Source organism: Penicillium macrosclerotiorum (genome assembly GCF_028827735.1).
Source record: "Penicillium macrosclerotiorum strain IBT 26536 chromosome Unknown utg000001l_segment0_segment0, whole genome shotgun sequence".
Taxonomy (NCBI): Eukaryota; Fungi; Ascomycota; class Eurotiomycetes; order Eurotiales; family Aspergillaceae; genus Penicillium; species Penicillium macrosclerotiorum.
In genome coordinates this window covers 680,324-691,740 of record NW_026643081.1, presented here as the reverse complement: position 1 = coordinate 691,740, position 11,417 = coordinate 680,324, and the positions used below count along the sequence as shown (strand labels likewise).

General features: G+C 52.4%; 4 protein-coding genes across 4 annotated transcripts; 3 read left to right on the top strand and 1 right to left on the bottom strand.

The window, feature by feature from the left end:
- Window positions 1-727: 727 nt before the first annotated feature.
- On the top strand, window positions 728-1,330 carry N7462_000233 (uncharacterized protein; the record flags this gene model as incomplete). The annotated part of the gene is made up of 1 exon (XM_057071959.1): window positions 728-1,330. One exon carries the CDS (start codon window positions 728-730, stop codon window positions 1,328-1,330), a length of 603 nt encoding a protein of 200 aa, XP_056938489.1.
- A 700-nt stretch (window positions 1,331-2,030) lies between these two features.
- N7462_000232 (uncharacterized protein) lies at window positions 2,031-2,310 on the top strand (the record flags this gene model as incomplete). The annotated part of the gene is made up of 2 exons (XM_057071958.1): window positions 2,031-2,175; window positions 2,228-2,310. The coding sequence occupies 2 exons, from the start codon at window positions 2,031-2,033 to the stop codon at window positions 2,308-2,310; spliced, it is 228 nt and encodes a 75-aa protein (XP_056938488.1).
- A 2,762-nt stretch (window positions 2,311-5,072) lies between these two features.
- swr1 (putative SNF2 family helicase/ATPase (Swr1)) lies at window positions 5,073-10,004 on the bottom strand (the record flags this gene model as incomplete). Its single annotated transcript, XM_057071957.1, has 1 exon — window positions 5,073-10,004. One exon carries the CDS (start codon window positions 10,002-10,004, stop codon window positions 5,073-5,075), a length of 4,932 nt encoding a protein of 1,643 aa, XP_056938487.1.
- Window positions 10,005-10,457: 453 nt separating this feature from the next.
- On the top strand, window positions 10,458-11,080 carry N7462_000230 (uncharacterized protein; the record flags this gene model as incomplete). Its single annotated transcript, XM_057071956.1, has 3 exons — window positions 10,458-10,583; window positions 10,657-10,968; window positions 11,051-11,080. 3 exons carry the CDS (start codon window positions 10,458-10,460, stop codon window positions 11,078-11,080), a joined length of 468 nt encoding a protein of 155 aa, XP_056938486.1.
- Window positions 11,081-11,417: the final 337 nt, after the last annotated feature.

The window sequence follows — 11,417 nt, the reverse complement described above, 5'->3', positions numbered from 1 at the left end:
AATTCCAGCAACTCCGCTATCCCGAATGAAGCGCTTGGCGCATGGGTGTTCATTGAAAGAACAAAGACAGACCAGGGCAGGGCCATTTGGGCTGCCAGCAAACCTCCCAGACACGAAACAGTCTCACCGCGCCGACGGGGGATCCAGGATTCATAATTGACTGATCATCTCGCGAGCCATGACAGCCTGTCGGCGCAGATATCTTTGACGGCCGCCAGCTCCATCACGGACTCGATCTATCTATCTGTATCTTCTAATGCAGCCCGAATGATACTCTCTCAGAAAAAGAAAAATATCGAGATCCTTCGGGAAGCAGCATCAACCACCCCGGATCTCCTCCTTGATGGTCAACAGATGGCAGTGGATGTGCTCCTTGTGTGACTCCCACTGCTTCAGATCGGATCTACCGTACGAAGATGGGAATAACACTCCGGCCGCCCCCAGCGGTCATGCGGGAGGTAACACATTGCTGGGTTAGTGATGCACATGAGCCCCTCGGTCCTAAACCGCATAGGTGCCTAGCCTTGTGGACATCAAGGAAAGCTCCGGGACCCGAATGATAAGCACCCCCTCTCTCCGTTGTACTTCCTCCCCCTCCCTTAGGCCACACCAACCCATCCGGGCTCCTCCCCCAGCTACGGGCTCCACTCAGGAGTCAGGATAGTTTGGCTGGATCTCCAAAGCCAAGGTCGCCGATCATCACCGAACCAGGATCCCTCACGCGGCGATGCGGAGTGGACTCCGGGTCTACCTCATCTCACCCAAAAGGCGGACGATCAGAGCCGTTGGGCGTTTCAAACCTTCCCATGAATTGAATTCGACATTTGTACCGAAAATATGGTGTCTACAAGTGGATAGCAGCGCAAAACCCACGGTTGAGCAGAGGTACAATTGGGAGGGGAGGGAGTCGGGGTCTGAGAAGGATCGGAGCCGATCCTCCATACGGAGTACCGTCCCCAGCGAGACCCAATGGATGGAACACACTATCGAACAGGGCACAAACGGCTCGAAACGCACCTTCCTTTTTCTCTGGAGAAGCCCACTTAATGTCCTCTCCTCTTCTCCGCCCCTCGTTCTCGCGTTCCCAGTACTCCATATGTTTACCCGCGTTGCAATGCGGATGCTTTTCTTTTCCTACTTACGGTCAGCACTGGTCGCCCTGAGCCGCTATAGTCAACAGCAAGACACCGCCAATGCGGTATGGTGTCAGGCTAGTGGAAAGCTCCTCTCGGACGAAACCAATGATGACGCGATTCGTGGAGCAGCAGTTCGTGAGGGCGCCAATCGATCCGACCGTGGATCGCCTACGATCTGCCCGGGTCCTCAATAGTGGATAGAGTGGATCCGTTCATGACCCAGTTAGCATCCAGACTCCTCGGTCGGCTGCTTCTTCCAAAGCCTGTCTCGCAGAAGGGGGGAATCAGCCATTTGATCGTAGAGTCTGACACCCAGAGAACCGAAAAAGCAACTGTACAAAAAGTAAAAAAAAATTTAAGTGGAAGAATCAGACATCAAAGGGAAAAGATCCGCAAATGATCAACCGCAGAAAGCACAGACCAAACCGATGTCGCCACTAGGCACCCCTGCATAGCGTCCACGCTTCGTGTCGTTTCCCACGAGGGCTCCGGCCAATGGTCGAAGGCCTCAAGGACTGTATGCGCGGTGTGATCTTGCGATGATCTTGCGGCTGCGTCTGTCACGCAGATACGGGATGCACTGCAGCAGCTGTCAAACTCTGAGAAGACTAATCTCCATCCATGCGAGCCGAATCAAGATAACATGGTATACATCCTATCGAGCATGTTTATTGTTGCTAGTGAATTCAATCTTTCCCTCAGTTCTCTCTTGCTTCAATAGTGTTCTCGGGAATATGAGACTAGGTCAAGTGCCGTGACCATAGGAATGAACTACGTCAAAGGTTCCGGAGACAGGGACCCGAAACCCTAACAAGCATCATTCTTTGGGTCTTTGGGATTGGAGAATCTAAACTCGAAGCCAGGAGCCGAGGTCGCTTTGCCAACATCCGAACTATGACCGTAACCTGGATAACTGGTCGCGAGATGTATTCTAATTGGATCACGCCTGGGTCATTTCTGTCGGGAGGGAAGGCAACCCAAGAGATCGAGGAGCAAGATTGGACAGAGTCAGCAAGGCCCCGATATGCCCGTCCATCGGGTAAGTCATTCGCGGTCAGCAACAACAGTCCCCTTCTGAGTTCAGTCTATAGCTATGGACCCCATATATCTCCACGACGACAGCGACGAGAGGCGGCAATTACCGCGAAAATTGCCAATCACCAGTGGTTCTTGAGATGGACTCCAGACTAGAGCGAACAAAGTCCGCAGCTCTCGATTTCCACCTCTTCTCAAACGGCCCCTCTTTTCTCAGCCTTTCCACGAGAGCTATTGCCGTGGTGTGCGTATTCTGCGTGAACAGGATCTGGATTCGTCGCCCATTCATCCGCGCCATTTCGCCGATCCAATCAGGGCGGGGTTTCGTTTCTTTTTTCGCTCCCAAACCCAAGCAATCAAGAGCCATTCTTGATATTAAAACCCTCAAAGCAGTTTAGCGGTTAGGAAGATCTCCGGATCTCCATGGATCTACTGCACCTCATAGAGAGTTTCCCCGACACATCTCCTGCACCGGGTCTCTCTCCAGATGGGGTACTTCGCCTGTGAGTCCGGCTCCTCCAGTCACATCCCACGGTGTGGAGCTCCACTCCATCTCCCCCAACTCTCCAACCATACTCACGTCTCCGTCGCCATCTGGGCAGCCAGCAGGCACGAAGGAACGAAACCAGGATGAATTGCCCGAATCGCTGCATTCTCGGTGTCATTTCCCAAATCGTTCTTATGAAACCCATTCGGTTCCGGGGGTCGGGGAGAGTGTGCAGAAAGTCAACCGAGGAATACCCAGTCCGCGCACTACTCCAGGGTTTTGCCAGCAGCACCTTACTCCAACTGTCTCCATTGTATCCCGCCCGTATCTACCTCTGCCCGAGCCAGTAGGAGTCTCAGAAGATTACTCCTCTGAACTGCAGCACCACTGTGCCGAAGATGGTCTTTGATTCCCGACCCACACCAAGCCCTAGCTTCATCAGACAACCTCATCACGAAAGAAGATTTCAGACAGGGATTTGGGACTGGTAGAATTACAATCTAACTGAAATTCGGAACTCCTGAAGAACGCTAAAAAAAGGAGCGAACCTGATTTGGGTTCTCGGTACCGCCTGGACCAGGCATAGTGGGCACGTAGGGGGGGATCGACGGGTCCCGCTCAGGATACCTTGATCACTCCCATGTGCTTTCTGGCCGGTAGGACAAGGCAACAGAAAGTGGAGGAAGAGAGAGTGGACCGGCCAGAAGGGCGATTTTGGGAATAGACAACGGGATTGTTGACCAGCTTGCACTGGGCCGATTATGCCGGCCCCCAACGGCATCTCGACTCATTGAGGAAGTTATGGAGGACGGAGGACATACCAACTCCAGGATGATCCCATGATACAGTAGAAACCAATGCACGCTATGTACCCAGAGTCCTGGAAGTCCGAACCAGCTACGACATCAACCCCTGAGGAAATGGGATTCTACAGCCTCACAACGGCATTGTTCAATATTTTAGCGCCGGACACGCAAAGTTCTTGTATCAAAGTCTTGACGAAACTTCCAGGAGCCGATTGTCTCTCACTGGCTCACCCTCAAAACTCTACTTGCCTGCCTCGTATCAGGGAATCTGCAGCAATTACGAAACCCGCTCCTTTGCCCGCTTCCGCCCCGCACTAATAAAGTGACCACCGTTGTGACTTGGGTTAGGATCACGGAGGCAAAGAAGCCTCCGGTCTGACAATGCAAAGTCTGCAGGCTTAGCATGATGATCGATCATTTTCCGTTCGAGCCTGGCCGGCTCTAACAGAGTTGGGGCGACCCGAAACGCTGGGACCAAGAAGAGCGATCCAGTCGCCCTCAAGGGGTATATTCTCCGTGGAGGACGAGGCACATGGGATGGTAAGAGCGTTTGACTATTGCGACTTAATTTCAAGGATTTGTCAAGCGCCAGGCTCATATCCGAACGGAAGAGTATTTCGGAAGACAGGAACTGCGTAGTGATTACTATTCGAGTTAGTTCGGGGCGCGAGGGCACCCTATACGATCTGTACTTGTCCGTCTATGACTTAGCGGGTGGACCGGGTTTCTAGGGGAGATCTCCAGGGCTAACTGCGTCTGGAGAAGCCAGGACTATGCAAGGAGCAGATCTGAGAAGAAGAGGATCTTCATGGAAATAGATTAACGCTGGGGCTTTTAGTAAAAGCTCTTTGTTGTCCTATACTGAGACTAGGACGAGACCACGAAGTATATTACCCAGTTGCTGCTCCATATAACCCACTACTGTTCCAACTACAACAACTGCAAGCACAACAATCTGGCAAGACCAAAAAGAGACGGAGAACATTACTAGGTGGCCATTCCCATCCACAAAATCAGGCCCGAGAATCTAGGAGTTTCGCTTTGTAGTTGAAAAGCTTGAAGATGGTATTCAGTATTCAAGAAATAGGAGATTATCAAGACACACTCGAAAAGAAGAAAGGAGAAAAATAGATAGTAATAATAAGAAAAAGACACGCTATTCCCAGTCCCAAGACGAGTATACACAGGTGATAAAAGGGTGAAGTAAGCCGAATCTACGTCTTCTTTCTTCGAGCTTGCCTGTGCGTGTACGCGTAGGGGCCATGCACACGCTCAGCCCTTCTGTTGCTCCCCGCTGGTTGGGCAAATTATTGCACACCAGTTATCCACATTCCACGAGGTCAAAGACTAGGGGCAGAAGGGGTTTCCGAGACCCGGGCGATCAGGGAGACCGACAAGTCGGGAAGACAGGTTCGGTGGATGTGACGATCGTCTGGAGGCCCCGAAGATAGGGCGCGAAAAGAAAAGCAGACTTTTCCCAAATAGGGCAATCAGCTCCGGTCAGGAGAAATTGGAATTGTGAAACTTGTGAAACGGTCGCGATGTGGACCCTGAGAGCCGGAAAATCCCCCCAATAACCCAAGTAGTCACCAAGTCTGAGTCTGGGCCTCAACGACGTCGATTGACCCGGTGCTCCTTGCCCTTCTTGGATTTCTTCTTGCTCTTGTCCGGGGGCAACACCAGGGGCTCGTCACGCATGTTCCATTCCATGAAACGGAGTAGGTAGTCATCGATGTGGCCCAGTTGCGGTTCGCCATCTTCATTTTCCTCGGGTAATGGGGCCGATGGGTCTATAGGCTGCTGCGTTCCATCATCGGCAATGGCCAATGGCGTACCGGCTTGCGCGGGCGTGCCATGTGAGATGCTGCGGTCCTCGAAGTCGCCATCGTCGGCGTGCTCGAGTTCCTTCTGCGCGTTTTTGGCTGCATCGATATCTTCCTTATCCTCGGCCTGTTCGAAAGCACGAGTGCCACTGGCTACGCGATTGCCGAGGACGCGATCCATGGCAGCACTGGCCTCGTCGTGGCCATCGCGCTCGTCGCCCTCAATCATGCCTTGCACGTTCATCTTCGTAAAGTAATCCGTGGTAAACTCACCCTCTTGGATGATGACGTCGTCCAGCATACGCTTCTGGTTGGCCTTGCGCAGAATGTTGGATTCGATGGTGTACTCGGACACAAATCGATAGATGTGCACATCCCGGGTTTGACCGATACGGTGACAACGGTCTTGACATTGCTTGTCCATGGCCGGATTCCAGTCCAGGTCGTAGAAGATAACGGTGTCGGCACCTGTCAAGTTGATACCCAGACCACCTGATCGACTGGACAGAATGAAAGCCAAGATGCGAGGGTCGCTGTTGAACCTCTCGGTAAGCATCTGTCGTGACTCAACTTTCGTTGTGCCGTCAAGTCGAAGATAGCGATGGCCGTGAATGTTGAGGAATTGTTCAAGGATATCCAGCATCTTGGTCATCTGCGTGAAGATGAGGGCCCGATGACCGCCGGCTTTGAGGTCGCGCAAGAGCTTATCCAGACGCTGGAGCTTACCGCAGTCGTATTGCAGCAATCTCTTGTCCGGGAAAGCAATTGAGAGGCGCATCCGAGCTTCGTGGAAGGGGTCGTAAGGCTGGTCTTTGGAGGTGTTGGTCAGAAGGCGCGTCTCCACGGGGGTCAGTGCAGCCTCGGTTGTGCCTGAAGCGACGGCGGCGGGTGTCACACAAGCGAACCTCTGCACGTAGCCATCCATTTCGAGAGCTCGTTCCTCTATACTCAGGATCATGGAAGCAAGAACAGATGATCGGCTTGACAGCCACTCGGCCATGTTGCGCTTTCGAAGAGGTGCGTTAGAGAGTGCGTGCTCCTTAGTTCCAGCTCGCAAGAACTCAATCAAACTGCTACCATACACAGGGCGTCGACCATGACGTTTGGACTCAAAGTACAAACATCGCTCTAGCTCGGCCATTCTCCTCTTGCGACAAGCATTTTCCAAAGACTCCAAGATTGTTTCCATGTTGGATCCATCAAAGCCCATCGTCCAATTGGTTCGTTTGTACTGACGTTCACGAAGAGTGTTGAAAGGTCCAAAAGCCATCAGCCGAATACTGTCATCAGCCAGACGTCGCGAGATATCTTCTCTAGATACTGGTGCAAGGTTGAGAAAATCTAGATCAACTTTGGTGAGAGGGTGGTCGAAAAGAAGCCTTCTTCGAACAAGGGATTCCTTCATGGTGTATTCTGAAGCCACAGACCGTGGCATAGCGAATGAGGTAGAAATCTGCCGGGTTTCGAAGAGATCAGGGTGGTTGCAGACCTTGCGAAGTTGCATGAGACAGTGAATAATGGAGAGGAAGTTGCCCGATGCAAGAGTTTCTTTTGTCTGAGCCATTGACATGAAGCCATCGTAGAGGAATCTTTGTCGTTTTGAAAGTCGGCAGTAGACAACATGCTCATACTTGCCAGGCATTTGCTTCTCGACATCTGCCTTCAGACGACGAAGAATGTAAGGACGAAGAACGGTGTGAAGCTTGGTGACCACCTGCTTGGCCTCATCATCCATCGTCTCTCTTCCATGTTCGAGGATCTGTTCCACTGGTCGTCGGAACCACTCAGAGAAGTCTCTCAGATCCGCGAACCCCTCGACACCGTTGCCATTTTCGTCTGAGGGCATGAGGAAGAACAGTAATGACCACAATTCTGTCAAATTGTTCTGCAGCGGAGTACCGGTCAAAAGAAGCCTTGCTCGAGTCCGGAACGTGAGAAGGGCCTGCCATCTCTGCGACCGGAAGTTCTTGATATTGTGCGCCTCGTCTAGAACCATGTAGTGCCAGCTCCTCCTCTTAAGAGACTGTTGGTCCTGCAGGACTAATTGGTACGAGGTGATCAACACATTCCAGGTGTTATCATCGTTCCAGCCACGGCGTTTGGCCTTACGCTCTTCTTGGTTACCGTAATAAGTCATGATCTTGAAGCCTGGGCACCATTTCTTGAACTCCATTTCCCAGTTGAGCATGACACTAGTCGGAACAACCACAAGATGGGGGCCCCAGACGCCGTGGTCGACAGCAAGATGGGCGAGCAAAGCAATTGTCTGAATAGTTTTTCCGAGACCCATCTCATCTGCTAAAATACCATTGATATGGTTGTTGTAGAGGCCAGCAAGCCAATCCAGGCCGTAATGCTGATATTCACGCAACGTTCCACGCAAGAGATGTGGAATTGGTGTCTTCAAGCCGGGGGCAGGTGAATGGCTTGCCTGTAATGATTTCTCGATTGCCGGGTCGTATGAGGAAACCGATTCGGGTTCCGATGGCTTGGTCGCAAATGTTCCCGGAGATGCCTCACTGGATATCTCCCCTGGGTGAGAATCATTGATAGGCACGATATCTATTTCCTGGGGCTGGTCTGATTCATCTGGTAAGGCAGGAGTTTCGGAGGCAGTGGTAAGATCGGGCGGACTGAGCTCAGTATTCTGATCGTCCATGGGTGTGTCAATGGTCGAAACATTTTCGGTGTCAATGGGAGTATCCTCAGCTGATGCTTCAACAACTTCTAATGGTGTGCCCTCACGCGATGAGTCGTGTCCATTCGGGATAAGAGAAACCTCATCCGGGTCCTCAAATTCTACCTCCTGATCTTCCGGTTCTTCTTCCATTGCTTCATCCTCTCCGTCATCTTCTTTGGAAGCAGCAATTTCTTTTGAGAAAAAACCGAACAACCCAGGGCCATCATCTTCTTCCTCTTCGGAATCCTCTTCATCGCCCGAATCGTCTCCCTCATCACTATCACCCATGTCATCATCCATATCGGTTGATTCGTCGCTGTCATCCATCAAAAGTGGATCAACGTCGTCTAACTGGGTATCTTCTGGAATGGCCTGAGAATCGGTATCATCAGGTACAACTTCGCTATCAATGGCGGATGTCGGGGCGCCAGAAGTTACTGAAACATCATCCATGATGTCCTCGTCTGGTAGATTGGCATACTTCAATCGAAGTTCGTCGGCGGTCAACGCGGCATCATCATCCATGTTTGCTTCATCATCAGTCTCGGATTCGGATGTCGACATATTGCTTTCATTTTCGGAACCGGAAGATCCTAACATAGAATCCGAATCGCCATCCTCTTCGCCTTCGCTCGTAGCGAGAGCATCACTTGGTATCTCGCCCAGAATTTCAGACCGGCGTTTTTCAAAGAGCGCCGTAGACTTTTTAATAGCTCGGTCGAGAGCCTGCTGATCTTGGACCTTTCGCTCTTCTTCCCATCGCGCCAAGCGGGCCCGATCAATTTCCGCGCGGGTCAAGTCAAACATCTTCTGCAGGTCTTTGAATAGCTGCTTGCGTTTCAGACGCACTTCCTCCTGCTGCTCTCGAAGAATATCCTCCGGGTTCTTGTGGCGTTTTCGATAAGCATCAGCACACCATTGAGCAAATAGCTTGGCCATTTGGCGATGCCGCTTATGTTCCTTCTCCAGCAGTTTTTGGAAATATATTGCGTGCGACACGAGGTGGTCATGATGCGAGTACTGTGGGGGCGGCTCTTCCTGCTGGTCTGTGATATATGCTGAACAGACCTCCGAGCTTAACAAACCCCCAGGTTCTGCCGCATCAACGACTTCGCGTCGCCTCCGGGCCTCCGCCAAGGCTTCCTCCGAAGATAATAAACTCGGCGCGTCCTCGCGATCCACCCATTCTTTGAAAGAATCGTATTTCTTATTTGACACGTGGCCAGGATGTCGGATCGGAAGGACCGGCTTCTTGACTTTGATTCGAAGTCGAGGGACTTTGAGTGATCCTTCATAGATCTCCCCATTATTACTGTGCACATTGTCAAGAGTATCGATAGCCGATGGGGAGGTCGTAGAGAGGGAGGACCGATCTCGGAGTTGGCGGGGACTGGCGCCATTCAAGCTAGGACGCGGGCGATGTAGGGTGGCGGAGCTTCGAGATCGCGTGCGAGAAGGGATCTGCTTCGGTGCAGGCGACTGCGACGCTGGCTGTTGTTTACTGGCGATGGCGTTCCTGGAGGATCCGGTCCGGGGTGACCCATTGATAGCCACCTTGCCACTAAGCTTTCCATTGACCTGAGCACGCGACTGAGTCATAGCCAGCGGTGAAGATGTGGCAGGCTTCGCACCATCACGAGCATTCCTATGCGCATACTGATGCTGCGCGGCCCGCGTATGTCGTTTATCGGATTGAGGCTGCAGTTCCAGAGGAACCGTGTTAGTCCGCGAAGACCTGCGACGGCCCTCCACCACAAACGAGGTCGGACCCTCTACCCCAACCCTCTTCCAGGGCGGGGAAGGTGGTCGGGGCGTAGATCGCCGTGACGGTGTGGTATCTGTAAGCCTTCGTTTCTTGGATGGGGGTTCGTCAAGTTGATGGATAGCTTCATCGTCTTTCGGCTCGGAAGGGAGGGACTCGTAGGGGCCAGAATCGGACGGATTTTCCAGGACAGGTGCCTCGAGGCGTGGAGAATCAGGAACCGGTGTTATGAATTCATCTTCGGGTGATGGGCCGTTCGGGATGCCGTTTTGCATGACTTAGAGCCGCAGACGACAGGGGCCTTCTGCGCAGCTGACCCCAGTTATCCCAACGAAGACGCGTTTGGAGAAGGTGATTTTGGCATCAACAAATAGGTCTGATCGAGTCCAGGTGCCACCCGAAGTTTGGCATGCTTATCGGGTCAGTAGCGTGGATGGAGACGGGAAAACGATCAAGATGGAGGGAATACGTGAGGGAAGTGGTTTTTTCGTCGGGGCGACGCTACAACTTGTAAGCGCGCCGCGCGTGGATGCCTGTTGTGGCCTCAGGCCACAATTCCGCAAACCTCCATCCGTTCCATCATCGACCCTCCAACCGTCCCTCAAGTCCCCTGCCTTCCCACCCTCCCTTCTCCACGGTCTTTTGGTAGAGCAGTCAGTGTTCCCCTAGGTTTCCAAAGATTCCTTTGCTTCCTTCACATTTTTTCTGACCCTCAATTTCTTCTAGAGATGCTGTCCCAACGGATCCTGGCCCGACGCCTTCCCCAGGTTGCTGTCCGCAGCGCCATTGCCCCCCGCGCATTCTTTTCCCAAGTCCCGACCCTCCGTGCTGCTGAAATTGAGGATCCCCTTCAGGTACGAATTACTCAAGGCCGACTATACCGCCCACGACTGGCGTACGTGAACTACCTGTCTAACGATATCTCAGAATGGTGGCTACCAGAATCCTCCCCGCGTAAAGCGTCAGTTCAGAGATCCCTACGGCGGCTGGTGGGATAAGCAAGAGAAGCGAAACTTTGGCGAGCCTGTTCACGAGGAGAATGAGATCCTGGGTGTTTTCAGCCCGGAGCAATACACCCACGTCACTCCTCGCAAGGGTTTCTTCCACCTAGGAGTTTTCGTTGCGGCTTTCCTGAGCGTTTGCGGTGTTGTCAGCCTCTACTATCCCGACAAGCCCAGTGTGCCGAAGACTTACGTCGATGGCTTGGAGAAGGAGCTGGGTGGTCCCAATGCCCTGCCGGTATGCTTATCCCCTCCAGCTACCGTCCCCGGTCATGACAAGTGCCTTTGAGAACAGAACATTTGCTAACATATCAATCTAGGCCCGCAAGGCTGGCGAGGACAAGTGGTGATTTCCCTCTGTCCTCCCTCTTTTTCATGTTGTGTGTGTTTGTGTGTAAATACCAGTCCGATTTTGTTTCCCTATGTTTGGCGTCACTCGCGAATTGGACGGTTGATTCGCGGAGGAGATGCTTCCCGGTTTGTGGATGCATGCTGTGTCAGTATAAGACTAAAAAGAAATCCAACCAAGTCCTACCGTCGAGCTTCCTGAGCGTCCCGTTCGACTTTGATATTGTAGAAGCGTTCAAAGGAGTCGGGTGGGGCGCATATCGGCTGAAGCCACAGTGGCTACCTCGACACCACACGAGACAATTGTCGCAAACTTCAATAGACACCGCTTAGGGTAAA